Below are 18,963 nucleotides of genomic sequence, written 5' to 3'. Positions count from 1 at the left end.
AGGTAGCGTGGGTTAGGTCTGAAAATAAATATCCCCTTTCGAGGTAACTACTCCAGATGAGGCAGAAAGATTTTTCTACAAGGGAGGACTGCTTCCTCAATGGAATAGAGAGCTGCTTTCATTGGTAAGGAACGTTCAGAGGAAACAGATGGTTCAAAGTTCTCAGCTTTGTCTATGTCTGTCCAAATATCCCCAGCTCAAGTCTCAGCATCTCACTCCTTCCCAAACCATGCCCTTACCTTAGCATTAAAGACCTGGTGGGTTGCACATTTAACTGACATTATAGCTATGGGCCTAATCACAACTATGCTGGTCTTGCAGCTAGATGAGATAAAGCACTTCTTTAAGGTGACCATAGAGATTTGACTGTCCAGCACTTCTACCGTAACATGGAAGTTTAAAGCTGTAAGTTTCTTTTTCTTTTGTTCTTTTGGCCAGGGCAGTCAGAAGAAACCATAATAATCTACAATCCTCACAATCACCATTGTCGTCATAATAGCTAAATTCTATAGCTACTCAATCTCCCAATACCTTGCTTTCTCACTGTAATCTATCCTCTATCAGCATTGGTGAGAATCTGAGTAAGCCCTGTCTTAGCAAGGAGGATATTCACGTGCTCTTCAAATATGTGAGCTGCCCAGTCCCGTAGTCATGTTTTGAGTGTCTATTTTCTGGAACAATTCCTGATAAAATTATCGTATCAGGACCCAACAGAAAACAAAATTAAGGGTTTAAATAAAGAATTATTGTACATCCCGGGTTTAGCAACAATGAGAAATCATTACCACACTTAGTCCTGAATGGGCGAGAAGAAATGTTATTACTAGGACCTGAAGAAAGCTGAAACTGTGGCCAGGTATGGTGGCTCATGCCTGTAATCCCAGCACTTTGGGAGGCTGAGGCAAGCGGATTACCTGTGGTCAGGAGTTCAGGACCAGCCTGGCCAACATGGTGAAACCCCATCTCTATTAAAAAATACAAAAATTAGGCGGGCATGGGGGCAGGCGCCTGTAATCCCAGATACTCGGGAGGCTAAGACAGGAGAATTGTTTGAACCCAGGAGGTGGAGGTTGCAGTGAGCTGAGATTGCACCATTGCACTCCAGCCTGGGTGACAAGAGCAAAACTCCGTCTCAAAAAAAAAAACAAAAAACAAACAAACAAAAAAAACCTGGAACTGTAGATGAGAGCCACTCAGCAGGAGCGTGGCCACAAACCAGGTCAGCCCTGCCAGAATCGTAGGGCTAAGGCACAGAAGAAGCCAGGGAGAAGAAATACTTCAGCCTTTCTCTTTTTCCTGCCCTTTGATCTCCCAGTGCTGCCTCCTATTAGCCAAATCCAACTGATGTCAGAGGTCAAAGAAACCTGGTTGGTGCAGTTAGTAGAGCTATAACTCCCAGAATGGAAAACAAGGCAAAGATTGGATTCGGTGGTGAGGAACTGAGAATAATGACTTCAAAATACCAATCTCTTCCAAAAAGCTGCAGCAGTTGGCAAAACAGACCTTCATGAAATATCTATTGATTTTAGTTTTTGATACCTGAGTATATCACTAATGGCACTCAGCATATGCACATCTTAAAAACACCTTTTTATTATTCTTGATCTTATTTTGCTACTGTCAGTACACAGAAAGGGTCCTTAGTGATGTAATAAAACCAGGAGGGGAAATGAAATTATCCAACTCTTGCGTTTCAGTTCTCTACCTGAATTCCAGAACTTTCCCTGTTTTGCTTTTGTATAGTGACCCTGACTTACCCAAATGCTGGAGCTTCACTTGATGCTCACTAAAGATCTTTGGCCTCTGAGTAAGTTCAGTAATATGCCAGTCACAGAGCAGTGCCCAATAAAACTCCTGCCCCTTCAAAGCATGGGAAACGGGGTCAAGTGGTAATTTCAGCAGGAACACTGGAGAACTGAAGGTGCAGTTGGCAGGTCTGACTTCACATTTTGGGGCCTTTGGCTCATAAACTGTGTAACAAATGATAGCAGCACAGAGCACTTTCTGAGCATCCTTAGGTAAAAATAATGCTTTTCACTACACAGCATTTTCCCTGAGGTTTAGCTTTGTGGGATCTTCCTTTTTATAAGTGTATTCTTTAAATCCTGAGTACAGAATGACTGTATTAAACTGCTTTTGTCAAGTATGGCAAAGACTGCTTATTGCTCCCCAATATCCATTCTTTCCTTCCTCCTTTTAATTTTTATTTTTATGCATTATTATTTTTTTCTATAGTACTTTGTTATGGCACTTCCTCCTTTTAGTAACAGAAATTCCCCATAGAATTTTAGAGGCATAGCTAGCCTTCCTTAGAGCTAGATATGGCCATATGATTTCCTTACCATTGGAATGTGAACAAAAAACTGATGTGCAGCAGCATATGCATCATTTATCTAAAACACTTGCCTTCCACTTTCTCTCTTTTCCCTTTATGGGGCCAACTTGCAGACATGGTGTTGGTGAGCCAGGCAAGGACCACCTCCATGGGGGGCGAATTATGTCATGGAAGAGAGCCACCTGCTCATCCTGCATCCTTCACTTACCTCTGAACTATAGTGTGAAAAAAATGAACTCCTGTCTTGCCTGAGCCAGTGCTTTGGGGGGTCTTTTTGTTACAGCAGCTTAGTCTAAACCTTAACTAACACATTAGGACTCATTTAGCAGTAACATATTGCAACTGATTGTTTCATGCAAATTTTGTCTGAGGAGTTCTCCAGTAATCCTTAATTTCTCATCTACATAGGTGACCAAACAAAATATTTTATTGAAAATCAAATTTTAATGTGATTTAATATAACTAAATGGATAGCTAAAAAAAGAACACATATTTTAATATGTGTTTCTAGTATTACTATCTAGGATGCCTTGCTATTTCATGTATTTTTTTCCTTATCTTTTTGGTGAGTGTTTTTCACATTCATGGTTCTACACCAGATTGTGTGCTCGATACTGCAGAGAAGAAACCACCCATGATTTTACACTCCTCTTCTTTATGGTTTATTCTCAATCATATGTCAATTGCAAGTCAGGCAGTGTTATTTTTGTTGTTGTTGTTTAGGAAAGAGGGGTGACTTACACACAGTTGATCTTTATTTAAAACACATTAGTTTAGTGGGAGTGACTAAAATGTTATATGTGGTATGACAGAGTAGGAGAAACAAAATCCTAAGAATCTAATCATTTGAATCCAATTATTCATTCCACAAACATTTACTGAAACTATTATACTATGAGGGAGGTAGCACAGTGCTTCATTAATACTTAAGCCATGGTCTCTATAACAAATGCCTTTAATGTATGGAAGGAAGGAGAAGCTATTTGCATGTGCCTTGTATAAAACTATGAGTGATTCAGTGGAGATGTCTTTAAGACAGCATCTCACAAGACCTCCTGATTGCAACCTCCCCCAGCTTGTCACTAAAATACCTAATCAGCTTAGAAAAGGATAAAAATACCCTATTAAAAATTAGGAGTAACAACTATTGATAGGATTTGAAAAAGTTTCTAGTTGCTGCTGGATCCATGCAGTCAGAAACAGGGCAAATCTCCCTACCTGGAAGTAAGAAGGAAGCCCTCCAGCCCAACTAACCACTCCATAGATCAGAAACAGAACTATTCTAACTAGAGACTGACAGGTGTCACCTGCATTACAAGGGTGGCTTTTGGGAGCAGCCATTGCTTCCCAGTCCTCTTTCCCTTCGACCTTCTCTTTCCCTCTTTTACTACCTTCAGTAAATAATTACAACTCCTAGGAAGCTGAGGAGAGGTATCCATGGAGTGATATACATCCAAGGTGATATCCCCAGAGACAGGAGTCAGCAAAGCCTTTGAGCATTATCGTTTTCTTCATTTTCCACCTGTTCAGTGTGAGAGAGTCAGACAGTGGTGTTGGCACTAGTAGGGACAGGAAGTAGAGACTTCATTTCGGCCTCATGAAGCTGCAATAGATGACAGAAAGTTGTATTAGACCCACTTTCATCATCCCCAGGGGAGCAGGACTCTTCATTCCACTCCCTATCTACTTGGTTATATATTTTTCAGTACCAAACTTAAATACTGTCCTTGCCCAAGCTGCAATACTGAACAGGTTTTTTCTTTTGTGTAACTACATCGTGCGAAGGAAACACTTGATAAATTCTCTAATAATTACAGAGAAAAAAATGACATACAATAAAAATAAAGAGAAAAGAGTAGGAATCAACATGGCAGACTAGATGCAGACAGGAAGAGCTGCTCCCACTGGCAGACCAGACCATCGTGGAGGACAAGTTAAATACGTTGAACGTGGACACAAACAATGGTCACCAAGTCCCGGAATAAATTGTGTGAGCCCCTTGAGGCATTCATCCAGCCCTGTTTCAGAGAAATCTCTATTTCAATCTATTCCTATATGTTACTTATGGAAAAACAACAGTCAATTGCAAAAGCAAGTTGACCTTTTTGTGTTCCTTGAGCCCAGTCGCAAAGGGCCCACGTGACTGGGCCTCATGCCAAACAACTCGTGACAAAAAGAGCCAGGGCCCTAGACTGCACTGAAGCTTCATGAGACCGCTCCTCGTCTGTGCGTGGACGATGACTCTGGGGCCCAGACTGGTGCCCTGGTCTGGTGTCGAATCCTCCATAGTCTGATGAGTGTAAAAAAAAAAAATATATATATATATACACACACACACACACACACACACACACATATATTTTTCTTTTCCTCCTCTTCCCATTGCAATTTGCTTATTATCATTTGCTTATTATATCTGTATTGCCATATACTTGGGATAAAGGCTGTTTACCCTTAAAAGTATTCTGTGTGCCTTTTCTTTTCCCCTCACGTGTTTCCCGCACAGAACAACCATCAAGAAGACCAGCATACACTGAACAGATCTTAGGAAAGAATTAAAAGGGTGGGAAGGCTGGGAACTCTGAAAGGGTGGGAAGCTGGGAATGAAAGGGTGGGAAGCTGGGAACTCTGCATGAAAGCTGGGAACTCTGCATGGGGTTGCCGATCATCAGGACTCAGTCCTGGCCCCAGGCAACTCCTGGTCCAATGGGTTCATTTTGCCCACAGCCGGAAAGGGATGTCATCATCTTTGTTTCAAAGTTAAAGTATAAACTAAATTCCTCTGAAAGTTAGTTTGGCTTATGCCTGGGAATGAACAAGGACAGCTTGGAGGTTAGAAGCAAGGTGGAGACAGTTAGGTCAGATCGCTTCACTGATGATTTTTGCAAAGATGGTTTCATTAGAGAAGGGAGTGCGTGAAATAGGCAATTAGTGGTGCACTTCTTCCACAGACCTCCAGAATCCTAGCTAAAGGAGACCCCACACTCTCTACGGACACTTGAGCTGGCAGGGAGAACTGCCCAGAGCATTGACAGAGGCAGAACTCCAGCCTGCATGGAGCCCAGAGGGTTTGGCATGGGAATGGCTGTAGTGGAGCAGAGCCATGGGCACCCATCCCTCAAGGCCCACCATGCTCCTTTAGGTGGCTTTAGCCTTCGTTAGCTGCTACACCTGGACCTGAGCAGGGCTACCTTGCCCATGGGATGGGGCAGTGTGATCTAAGCACCTGTCATCTGTTGGCCTATCCAGGAGTCCCTGCCTAGCCGTGCAAGGCACAGCAGCATTCTTAGTTTAGAGGGTATATGTTTTGGTTAGAAAACTAAAAGAGAAATGTAAAAATTAAAAATAAATAACAACAATAAAAAATAAAAATAAGATTGGCCCCTAAAAATCCCAGTAATAACACAGATTTTTCAATAGGCCCCTTACCTCACTGCCCATAGTGAATTCCAGTTTTACAAATACCCATGGCATTTGTTCTGTGGTTTAAATGTTCTGTGATTCTTTTTTAGGGCTCTGAAGAAAAGTAACCAATAATCAGGAATTATTTGTGATTTGGGGAAATAACATGTTTTATGAAGTCATTCAAAGGTCCTTTTCTTTTTCTTTTACTTGAATGTCCAATAACGATTTGAAGTTATCCCTTTGATAATTTCAATCTACTTATCATACTAACCGCAATCCTGCCTTTTTACTAGCAAACAACTTGGCTCATAAACTAGCAGAAAATGGAGGAATTCAATGAAAAATACACCCAAATGTATTTTATAAACTATAGCAAGCATGAGGTATTTATGACACCTTGATTATTGAGATTTAGCTCTTTCAGTATAAAAGAACATTCCTGTTCCAAAAACCTGAGAAGGAAAGATGGCAGTAAGGATCGAACCAGTTGAGCAAGCAGCTGTTTAATCAACAAGAAAGACCTGGTATAACCCACAATTCTGATTAGTAAGAGCAAGAGAAAGGACATTAAGAAACCAAGGTGGCTACATAGGGAGTCCCTGAGGGGACAAGTTTTACAGGTACATATTTTAAAAAGAAAGTAGGAGCATGGAGTCTAGGAGAAATGCAACAGACTGACATGAATCTTTAAGAGTGTCTAGAAGATCAAAGTCAAAAATGGGCTGAGGCTTAAGAAAAAGTCAGAAAACAACAAGAGGGACTTTTTGTTTGATCTGACAAAAAACAGTAAGAACAGTAGAACTCAAAGTAGATAAGGCTATGCTAAGGATGCACCTGCTTGCTTTGAATAAATGCAAACCTCCAAGCTCAGAGAAAAAATGGACACAATACAGCAGCAAATGTGAGTAAAGAATCTGTCAATAATTATTTGAAAATGTACAGTGAATTAGAGACATAAAAGATCTGGACAAAAGAAAACATTGCCTCAGTAACAGTGGTGCCTGGTACACTGATAATATGGATTTATCTTTGTGTCACATTGTTCATGTTCAGCCATCCTTATATGCTGTCTCTCACATTGTCATCTGTCACACATAAATCTGCTCTAGAATGGATGCACATATCATTTTCCAAAAGCTCTTGATTACCAGTTACAGAAGATGCTGAATGTATCCCCAACCACATAATGCAAATACTTTAAAATATAACGTGTTGTTCTACTTCCAAGAATTTTCTTTTGCTAATGTTCTTAGCTAAATATAATACCTGCTTCCAATAACTTCCCACCCCAGGGGTGATTTCTCTTCTATGTCTGCAGCTGAGCAGGCTTCTCTTCCATGTGTCTCCTCCTGTCTCTATCCCTCATCCTTTTCCTCTTTCATTTTCTCTTTCTGCTGAGAAGTAGAGTGCTTCATATTCCTTTCCTTTTTTGTTGGAGAGAATTAATTCCAGCTTTGAGTCTAAGGTCAAAACAAATTCTCCAATAGACAACACTGAGAGCATCTTATTTCCTGAGTACCACTAATAAGTATCCTATCCAACAAGGCCATCACCAGGGTATGAGGGGCACTTGGCAATTAATTTTGCAGGGCCTCATCTAAGGCTAGCAGTTTGGTTCTTTAAAACACAATACGAATTCATGGGCTCATGTAAGGTATGGTGATTTTTCGATGAAGGGACAGAATGATGAGTAGAAAAGAGAAACATATTAGTTTCTTTTCCAATCAGTGCATATGAAGATTCTTCTTAGTGTTCAAGCACCATCTCTTCCTGTCCAGGAACAGGAATCATCAATTCACATTCTTTATTGTCATAGGCATAATTCCTGGCTCTTTTGTACTGCTTCGCGGGAGAAAAAGGTAGCAATGCTATTATTACTCACAATGCTATGGCTCTTCAGACCTGTTTGTATTTTTTTAAATATAGGCCTACCTTCTTCTTCAGTTCCTTAACTCCATTTATTTAATACTGATTACATTATTACTCTTGACACTACATCATTCATTGTGCTGCCTATAAATACTGGCTTCTAATGACTCAAACAAAGTTGTTATTGTGCTTCATTGACAATGCCTACACATGCAAGTTTTACTCATAGGATCCACAAAAATGTAAATGATAATTTATTTTCTGACTGTGTTAAATTTATTCCTCAAATTTGTATGGTGTAAAACAAAACAACACATCTTACAATCCTAGGTCTTCTTTAAACTCTTTAGAACATAATCCTGGCATTCCTAGAATGTGGTCCTTTTCCATGTTGACCACACTCTTACCTTCCACACATTGCCACCCAGGTGAGGGCTAAAAGGAGTGTTTCCATTGGGGCAAGAAATGTCTCTTCTTTATCCAACATACCTTAAGACCAAGCTGGGAGAGCATGATGTCACCACGTTGATTAGAGGCAAGAGAGGACATCAGTTGGAAGGGCCCACTGGCACTGCAGAGCCACAGTCTGAAAATGCTTATGAGCAAATAGATGCAGCCACTCCCAGGGGTGGGCAAATATATAGTATGGAGTCCATGGAGGGGATGGGGCAACTGTCTTGGTTGTCAGTAGCAGGGGGGTCATGAATAAATGACACCTGCCTCCCATCTTGCTGCCTTCAGATATTGCAGACTGGGGATGATCTTGCTGTCATAAAATGGATAAGCAAGAGCCAATACATGGATCCAGATACATAGCTCAAGTCCAAGGGATAGTAGTGGACAACGGGTACTCCAGGGCCCTGAACTCATCCTGTATACAAGATGTTTGAGAGTTACCCAGAATGATCACATGAGCACCATTCTGGTAGCCAAATCTTGTATAAGCTCACAAAGTACTCAGGTCCTCTGGTTAATCTGTCATGTAGGTCAAAGAGCTCCAAATACCTCAAAAAGGAGAAAATGAGACTGAGGCTCATGCATGTCCCAATCCAGTCTCAGAGATCTCTGATTGGATGGCCTACCAGCCCCGCTTTCACTGTATCCTATAAGTGTTGGTATGTTGTGTTTTTGTTTTCATTCAACCCTAAGTATTTTCTAATTGCCCTTGTGATTTCTCTTTTGACCCATTGGTTGTTTAAGAGTATGCTGTTTAATTTCCACATATTTATGAGTTCTGCAATTTTCCTTCTGGTATTCTAACTTCATCCTATTGTTGTTGAAGATGTTTTGTATGATATATATCTTTTAAAATATATTAAGACTTGTTTTCTGGCCTAACATATGGTCTATCCATGAAGAAGTCTCATGTTCACTTAAGAAGAATGTATATTCTGCTATCATTGGATAGAGTGTTACGTATATGTCTTTTAGGCCTAATAGGTTTATGGTGTTGTTCAAGTTCTCTATTTTCTTATCATGTCTGGTTAATCATCCATTAATGAAAGTTGGGTGCTGAAGTGTTCAACTATTATTGTAGAACTATTTGTCTCCTGAATACTGTCAATTTTTGCTTCATATTTTGAGAATATGGTATATAGGTGTGTAAATGCTTATAATTATATCTTGTATCAAACCTTTTATTAATATGTAATATCCTTGTCTCTTATATCTTTTTTTATTTAAGGTCTATTTTATTTAATATTAGTATACCTGCCTTAGCTCTCTTTTGGTTACTATTTGCATGAAATATCTTTTTTCCTCCTTTTACTCTCAACCTATGCATTTGGATCTAAACCGAGTCTCTTGTAGACAGCATATAGTTAGGTCTACTTACATATCTATACTATAGATCTTCCGATGTTTAAAAACATCTATTCTGCCAATCTCTTTTGGAGAATTTAATGCATTTACATTTGAAGTAATTAGAAATAAGGAAAGATTTACTTCAGCCATTTTGCTATTTGTTTATATATAGATGCCTTGTAGTTTTTTCTTGTTGTTCCTCCTTTCATCCATTATTGCCTTCTTTTGTGTTTAGTTGATTTTTTGTATAAAACATTTAGATTATCTTCTCATTTCTTTATGTGAATATTCTATAGATGTTTACTGGTTGCCGTAGGAATTATGTTTAACGTCTTAATATTATAATATCCTAATGTGAATTTATACTAACTTAGCTTCAATAGCATATGAAGACTCTGTTCCTATAGAGTTCTGTTCCCTGCTTTGGTTATTGATGCCACAGATTACATCTTTATGTTTTGTGTGTCCTGTAACATATATTAATAATTGTTTCTATGCATTTGTTTTTTAAATGACATAAAAAATCAAAAGTGGAGTTGCAAACCAAAATTATAAAAATGTTAGCTTGTATAATTGCCCACATATTATCTTTACCAAAGATCTTTATATCTTCATGACTTTGAGTTACTGCCTACTGTCTTTTCATTTTATCTGAAAAACTCCCATTAGCATTTCCTGCAGTTCAGGTCTAGTGGTAACAAACTTCGTCAGTTCTTGTTTATTTGGGAATATCTTATTTTTTCCTTCATTTTGAAGAGTAATTTTGCTGTATATAGAATTTCCAGGAATAGGACTTTTCTTTCACTACTTTGAATATATTAACCCACTACTTTCTAATCTCTAAGGTTTTGGAGAAATCAGCTGATTGTCTTATTGAGAATTCTTTATATGTGACAAGTCACTTCTCTCTTGCTGCTTTCAAGATTCTCTCTTTGTATTTAGCATCTATAATTTGATTGCAATGTGTTTTGGTATGGGCCTCTTTGATTTTTATCCCACCTGAAGTTTGTTGAGCTTTTTGGATTTGTAGATTCATAACTTGCACTGAATTTGGGAAATTTGTGGCCATTATTTCTTCAAATAATCTCTCTATCTCCTTCTCTTTCTCTTCTACTGTTGGAACTTCAACAGTGTGTGTGTTGGTCTGCTTGATAGTGTCTCACAGGTCCCTTAGGCTCTGTTCATGTTTCTTCATTTTTTCTTTCTGTGCCTCAGACGGAATAATTTCATATGACCTATCTTCAGTTTCATTGATTCTTTCTTCTTTCTGATAAAACCTACTGTTGGGCCTACTTACTGAATTTTTTATTTCAGTTATTGTACTTTCAACTCCAGACTTTCTATTGGTTTTTCTTAAATATTTTCTCTCTCTTTATTGGTATTACCATGAGAGAATATAATAATAATGAGATATTACTCTTATATTTACCTTTAGTTCTTTAGACATGATTTCCTTTACTTCTTTTAACATATTTAAAAAGCTAATTTAAGAGTTGGTTCTAAGGTGGCCGAATGGGAACAGCTCCAATCTGCAGCTCCTAGCATGATTGACACAGAAGACAGGTGATTTCTGCATTTCCAACTGAGGTACCTGGTTCATCTCATTGGGACTGGTTGGACAGTGGGTGCAGCCCACAGAGGCCAAGCTGAAGCAGGGCAGGGCATCGCTTCACCTGGGAAGTGCAAGGGGTCGGGGGAATTCCCTTTCCTAGCCAAGGGAAGCCATGACAGACTGTACCTCAAAAAATGGGACACTCTGCCCAAATACTACTCTTTTCCTAAGGTGTTAGCAACCAGCAGACCAGGAGATTCTTTCCCACGCCTGGCTTAGTGAGTCCCAGGCCCATGGAGCCTTACTCACTGCAAGCACAGCAGTCGGAGACCAAACTGAAAGGCAGCAGCCTGGCTACAGGAGGAGCATCTGCCATTGGTGAGGCTTAAGTAGGTAAACAAAGTGGCCAGGAAGCTTGAACTGGCCATAGCCCACTACAGCTCAGCAGCTCAGCAAGGCCTACTGCCTCTACAGACTCCAACTCTGTAGGCAGGGCATAGCTGAACAAATGGCAGCAGACAACTGCTGCAGACTTAAACATACCTGTCTGACAGCTCTGAAGAAAGCAGTGGTTCTCCTAGCATGGTGTTTGAGCTCTGAGAACAGACAGACTGCCTCCTCAAGTGGGTCCCTGATCCTGTGTAGCCTAACTGGGAGACATCTCTCAGTAGGGGCTGACAGACACCTCATATAGGTGGGTGACCCTCTGGGAGGAAGCTTCCAGAGGAAGGATCTGGTAGCAATATTTGCTGTTCCACAATATTTGCTATCTGGTGATACCCAGGCAAACAGGGTCTGGAGTGGACCTCCAGCAAACTCCAACAGACCTGCAGCTGAGGGACTGACTCTTAGGAGGAAAACTAACAAACAGAAAGGAATAGCATCAACATCAACAAAAAGGACATCTACACCAAAACCCCATCTGTAGGTCACCAACATCAAAGATCAAAGATAGATAAAACCACAAAGATAGGGAGAAACCAGAGCAGAAAAGCTGAAAATTCTAAAAACCAGAGCTCCTCTTATCCTCCAAAGGATTGCAGCTCCTCACCAAGAATAGCACAAAGCTGGACAGAGAATGACTTTGATGAGTTGACAGAAGTAGGCTTCAGAAGGTCTGTAATAACAAACTATTCTGAGCTAAAGGAGCATGTTTGAACCCATCACAAGGAAAGTAAAAACCTTGAAAAAAGGTTAGACAAATGGCTAACTAGTATAAACAGTGTAGAGAATACCTTAAATGACCTGATGGAGCTGAAAACCGTGGCACAAGAACTTCGTGACGCATGCACAAGCTTCAGTAGTCAATTTGATAAAGTGGAAAAAAGGGTGTCAGTAACTGAAGATCAAATTAATGAAATAAAGTAAGAAGACAAGTGAGAAAAAAGAGTAAAAAGAAATGAACAAAGCCTCCAAGAAATAAGGGACAATGTGAAAAGACCAAATCTATGTTTAATTGGTGTACCTGAAAGTGATGAGGAAAATGGAACCAAGCTGGAAAACACACTTTAGGATATTATCCAGGAGAACTTCCCCAACTTAGCTAGGCAGGCCAGCATTCTAATTCAGGAAATAAAGAGAACACCACAAAGATACTTCTCGAGAATAGCAACCCCAGGGCACATAATTGTCAGATTCACCAAAGTTGTAATGAAAGAAAAAATGTTAAGGGCAGCCAGAGAGAAAGGTCGGGTTACCCACAAAGGGAAGCCCATCAGACTAACAGCAGATCTCTCAGCAGAAACCCTACAAGCCAGAAGAGAGGAGGGGCCAATATTTAACATTCTTAAAGAAAAGAATTTTCAACCCAGAATATTATATCCAGCCAAACTAAGTCTCATACATGGAGGAAAAACAAAATCCTTTTCAGATAAGCAAATGCTGAGAGATTATGTCACCACCAGGCCTGCCTTACAAGAGCTCCTGAAGGAAGCACTAAACATGGAAAGAAACAACGATACCAGTCACTGCAAAAACAGGCCAAATTGTAAAGACCATTGATGCTATGAAAAAACTGCATCAATTAATGGGCAAAATAACCCACTAACATCATAATGGCAGGATCAAATTCACACATAACAATATTAACCTTAAATGTGAATGGGTTAAATGTCCCAATTAAAAGACACAGACTGGCAAATTGGATAGAGTCAAGATCCATCAGTGTGCTGTATTCAGGAGACCATCTCATGTGCAAAGACGCATATAGGCTCAAAATCAAGGGATGGAGGAAGATCTACCAAGCAAATGCAAAGCAAAAATAAGGAGGGGTTGCAATCCTAGTCTCTGATAAAGCAGACTTTACATAAACAGAGATCAAAATAGACAAAGAATGGCATTACATAGTGGTAAAGGTATCAATTCAATAAGATGAGTGAACTCTCATAAATATATATGCAACCAATACAGGAGCACCAAGATTCATAAAGCAAGTCCTAGAGACCTACAAAGAGACTTAAGACTCACACACAATAATAATGGGAGACGTTAACACCCACTGACAATATTAGACAGATCAATGAGACATAAGGTTAACAAGGATATCCAGGACTTGAACTCAGCTCTGCAATAAGCAGAACTAACAGACAGCTACAGAACTCTACACCCCAAATCAACAGAATGTACATTTTTCTCAGCACCACATCACACTTATTCTAAAACTCACCACATAATTGGAAGTGAAGCACTCCTCAGCAAATGGAAAAGAACTGAAATCACAACAAACTGTCTCTCAGACCACACTGCAATCAAATTAGAACTCAGGATTAAGAAACTCACTCAAAACCACTCAACTACATGGAAACTGAACAACCTACTCCTGAATGACTATTGGGTAAATAACGAAATGAAGGCAGAAACAAAGATGTTCTTTGAAACCAATGAGAACAAACACACAATATACCAGAATCTCTGGGACACATTTAATGCAATTTGTAGAGGGAAATGAATAGCACTAAATGCCCACAAGAAAAAGAAGGACAGATCTAAAATCAACACCCAAACATCAAAATTAAAAGAACTACAGAAGCAAGAGCAAACAAATTCAAAAGCAAGCAGAAGGCAAATAACTAAGATCAGAGCAGAACTGAAAGAGATAGAGACACAAGAACCCTTCAAAAAATCAATGAATCCAGGAACTGGTTTTTTGAAAGATCAACAAAATTGATAGACCTCTACCAAGACTAATAAAGAAGAAAAGAGAGAAGAATCAAATAGATGCAATAAAAAATGATAAAGGGGATATCACCACCAATCCCACAGAAATACAAACTACTATCAGAGAATACTATAAACACCACTACACAAATAAACTAGAAAATCTAGAAGAAATGGATAAATTCCTGGACACATACACCTCCCAAGACAAAACCAGGAAGACATTGAATCCCTGAATAGACCAATAACGGGTTCTGAAATTCAGTCAATAATTAAGAGCCTACCAACCAAAAAAAGTCCAGGACCAGACAGATTCACAGCCAAAGTCTACCAGAGGCACAAAGAGGAGCTGGTACTATTCCTTCTGAAACTATTCCAATCAATAGAAAAAGAGGGAATCCTCCCTAACTCATTTTATGAGGCCAGCATCATCCTGATACCAACGCCTGGCAGAGACACAACAACAACAAAAAAGAGAATTGTAGACCAATATCCCTGATGAACATAGAAGTGAAAATCCTCAATAAAATACTGGCAAATCAAATCCAGCAGCACATCAAAAAGCTTATCCACCATGATCAAGTTAGTTTCATCCCTGGGATGCAAAGCTGGTTCAACATACACAAATCAATAAATGTAATCCATCACATAAACAAAACCAATGAAAACAAACCACATGATTATCTCAATACATCAGAAAAGGCCTTTGGCAAAATTCAACAGCACTTCATGCTAAAAACTCTCAATAAACTAGGTATTGATGGAATGTATCTCAAAATATTAAGAGTTATTTATGACAAACCCACAACCAATATCATACTGAATGGGTGAAAACTGGAAGCATTCCCTTTGACAACCGGCACAAGACCAGGATGCCCACTCCTATTCAACACAGTGTTGGAAGTCCTGGCCAGGGCAATCAGTCAAGAGAAGGAAAAAAAGGGTATTCAATTAGGAAAAGAAGAAGTCAAATTGTCCGTGTTTGCAGATGACATGATTGTATATTTAGAAAACCCCATCGTCTCAGCCCCAAATCTCCTTAAGCTGATAAGCAACTTTAGCAAAGTCTCAGAATACGAAATCAATATGCAAAAATCACAAGCATTCCTATACACCAATAACAGACAGAGAGCCAATCATGAGTGAACTCCCATTCACAATTGCTTCAAAGAGAATAAAATACCTAGGAATCCAACTTACAAGGGATGTTAAGGACCTCTTCAAGGAGGACTACAAACCACTGCTCAACAAAATAAAAGAGGACACAAAGAAATGGAAGAACATTCCATGCTCATAGATAGGAAGACTCAATATTGTGAAAATGGCCACACTGCCCAAGGTAATTTATAGATTCAATGCCACTTCCATCAAGCTGTCAATGACTTTTTTCACAGAATTGGAAGAACTAAAAATTCTAAAAAAAAAAAAAAAAACTAAACTAAAAATCTTAAAGTTCATACGGAACCAAAAAAGAGCCCGCATTGCCAAGACAATCCTAAACAAAAAGAACCAAGCAGGAGGCATCATGCTAGCTGACTTCAAACTATACTACAAGGCTACAGTAACCAAAACAGCCTGGTACTGGTACCAAAACAGAGATATAGACCAATGGAACAGAACAGACGCCTCAGAAATAACACCAGACATCTTCAACCATTTGATCTTTGACAAATCTGACAAAAACAAGAAATGGGGAAAGGATTCCCTATTTAATAAATGGTGCTGGGAAAACTGGCTAGCCATATGTAGAAAGCTGAAACTGGATCTCTTTTTACACCTTGTACAAAAATTAATTCTAGGTGAATTAAATACTTAAATGTCAGACCTAAAATCATAAAAACTCTAGAAGAAAACCTAGGCAATACCATTCAGGACATACGTACGGGCAAGGACTTCATGACTAAAACACCAAAAGCAAAGGCAACAAAAGCCAAAATGGACAAATGGGATCTAATTAAACTAAAGAGCTTCTGCATGGCAAAAGAATCTACCATCAGAGTGAAGAGGCAACCTACAGAATGGAAAAAAATTTTTGCAATCTACCCATCTGACAAAGGGCTAATATCCAGAATCCACAAAGAACTCAAACAAATTTACAAGAAAAAAAAAACAACTCCATTAAAAAGTGGGCAAAGGATATGAGCAGACACTTCTCAAAAGAAGATAATTATGCAGCCAATAGACACATGAAAATATGCTCATCATCACTGGTCATCAGAGAAATGCAAATCAAAACTGCAATGAGATACCATCTCACACCAGTTAGAATGGTGATCATTAAAATGCCAGGAAACAACAGATGCTGGAGAGGATGTGGAGAAATAAGAACGCTTTTACACTGTTGGTGGGAGTGTAAATTAGTTCAACCATTGGGGAAGACAGTGTGGTGATTCCTCAAGGATCTAGAACTAGAATACCATTTAACCCAGCAATCCTATTACTGCATATATACCCAAAGGATTATAAATCATGCTGCTATAAAGACACATGCACACGTATGTTTATTGCAGCACTATTCACTATAGCAAAGACTTGGGACCAAACCAAATGTCCATCAATGATAGAATGGATTAAGAAAATGTGGCACATCACATGGAATACTATGTAGCCATAAAAAAGGATGAGTTCATTTCCTTTGCAGGGACATGGATGAAGCTGGAAACCATCATTCTCAGCAAACTCTTACAAGGACAGAAAACCAAATGCCGCCTGTTCTCACTCATAGGTGGGAATTGAACAATGAGATCACTTGAACACAGGGCGTGGAACATCACACACTGGGCCCTCTTGGGGGATGGGGGGCTAGGGGAGGGATAGCTGTAGGAGAAATACCTAATGTAAATGACGAGTTAATGGGTGCAGCAAACCAACATGGCACATGTATGCCTATGTATCAAACCTGCACGTTGGGCACATGTACCCTAGAACTTAAAGTATAATAAAAAATAAAAAGCTAATTTAAAGCCTTTGTCTAGTTTTGTCTAGTGTCTGACATTCCTTAGGCACACTTATTGACTGCTTTTTTCCTGCTTATGGGCATACTTTCTTGCTTCTTTGCATGTCTCATAATTTCTTTGTTGGAAACATGACATTTTACATAATGTGACAACTCTGAAAATCAGATTATCTTTCTCCAGGGTTTCTTGTGGTGGCCACTGATGTCCTTGCTCAGTTTGGTTAGTAGTCAACTAATAATTAAACAGAGATTTCCTTAAGTGCCTAGGACCAATAAGTCATCTCCCAGTCTTTGAGAAGGGGCTCTGTGTGTGTGCTGAGGCATCCCATCAACAGTTAGCAGGCAATTGACAACTCTACCTTAGTCTTCATATCCAGCTCTAGCAGTGCTTCAAGGTTAGCTAGAAGTGAGAGCTTAGGGACTTTTCAGGTATTTCCCGAGTACATATACAGTCCTGGTCATATGTATAGTTCTATATATGTATATGGTCTTACAGATTTTCAGAGATACTTTGGAGCTTTTCAAAGCCCCCTACAGATATCTCATTCCTGAGCTTTTCTTTTTAAGCTTTTTAATGAGTTTATTATTTACCCCAGTTGTTTGTCCATCTCAGGTAGTTGCAATGCTAAACAACTGCCTCTTGTTTTCAACCAATGACCCTGAGGAAAGGCTGTTCACACTGCATGAACTCTGAGTATATCAAATAAAGACAGCCTTGTAAATGAGGTCTTCCAGGAAATTACCAAATAGTTCAAATAATGACAATTCTGTGAGGCTTTAAAGGGACTCAGACACCTTTCTGCTCTTTCCAGTAGCTGCCAGTTTTTGATGTGGTGATGAAGGTCTGAAATTCTCTCTGGAACCTCCCAGGTTGTTTTTTAAACTTGATGGTTTGCAACTGGACTTATGGGTCTGAAAAACTTGGCTTGATTACTTAAAAGACTAGTAATTTCACCTTTTGATACTGCCTTTGCAAAAATTCTAACAGTGGGAAAATTATGACAGTGAAAGAGATCTGACCTAACCAACTCCATCTTGCTTCTAACCTCCAGTCTGTCCCTGTTTATTCCTGAGCATAGGCCAAACTAGCTTTGAGAGAAACTTAGTTTATAGGTTAACTTTGAAACAAAGATAATAATAACTTCCTCATGAAATAAACCTCCTTCTTACCTAGAGACCACACTGTCTTTGTAAGACTAATCAATTAGCCATAATATAAGAAATTATTGTTTCAGGAGTCATGCAGCTAGAGGCCATAAGATTCTGAACCTCCCCAGTTGCTCCTAGGCATAACATCACTATTGCAAAACCTAAAATTGGTGCTTGAGATGTTTTTTGGACCCTAAGTTCTGATATACTAGCTGGTGCCACCCAGACTGGTAATTTGGCCTAACCAGTTTTGCAATCCTACCCAGGAAAAGAAGACAGCAAGAAGAAGCCACTTTGACTTGACAGCATGAAGTCAGCCCCTATGAAGAAGAAGACAGCATGAAGTCAGCCCCTATGACTTCATCTTTGATCCGATCAATCAGCACTCCCTACTCCCTGATCCCTACCAAATTCTCCTTAAAAGCCCTGGTCTCCAAATGTTCAAGGTGACTGATTTGAGTAATAAAACTCTAGTCTCCCATTTAGCTGTTTGTCTGTGAATTAAATTCTTTCTCTACAGCAATTCTCCTGTCTTGATACATTAGCTCTATCTGGGCAGCGGGCAAGGAGAACCCATTGGGCCATTTCACTATAAGGTCTTTCTAGAAAAGATTCCTCTCACAGAGATTGGTAGCTCAAGTTGGTGACACAGCATGGCCATTTGTGCAAATAAGGGCTCTTCTTTCTTTGCACATTGGATGTCTCTCTAACCTCCGGTACTTGCCTGTACTCTCTTTC

General features: G+C 39.4%; 3 protein-coding genes across 6 annotated transcripts in view; 2 read left to right on the top strand and 1 right to left on the bottom strand.

The window, feature by feature from the left end:
• The window catches only part of AP3S1 (adaptor related protein complex 3 subunit sigma 1), a 159,825-nt gene extending 141,274 nt beyond the window's left edge, over positions 1 to 18,551 (top strand). The window contains exon 6 of the mRNA XM_050793102.1: positions 18,492 to 18,551. Within this exon, the coding sequence (XP_050649059.1) occupies positions 18,492 to 18,536 (45 nt within the window). The 3' untranslated portion in view covers positions 18,537 to 18,551. The remainder of the gene's footprint in view (positions 1 to 18,491) is intronic.
• ATG12 (autophagy related 12) overlaps positions 1 to 18,963 on the bottom strand; it is a 1,142,999-nt gene that overhangs the window by 152,766 nt on the left and 971,270 nt on the right. The gene's annotated exons all lie outside the window — the stretch shown is intronic.
• COMMD10 (COMM domain containing 10) overlaps positions 1 to 18,963 on the top strand; it is a 971,919-nt gene that overhangs the window by 580,214 nt on the left and 372,742 nt on the right. The gene's annotated exons all lie outside the window — the stretch shown is intronic.

The sequence above is a fragment of the Macaca thibetana genome, chromosome 6 (genome assembly GCF_024542745.1).
Source record: "Macaca thibetana thibetana isolate TM-01 chromosome 6, ASM2454274v1, whole genome shotgun sequence".
NCBI classification, from domain to species: domain Eukaryota; kingdom Metazoa; phylum Chordata; class Mammalia; order Primates; family Cercopithecidae; genus Macaca; species Macaca thibetana.
The sequence above is the reverse complement of the archived record's forward strand: the minus strand, read 5'-3'. Positions and strand labels throughout refer to the sequence as shown.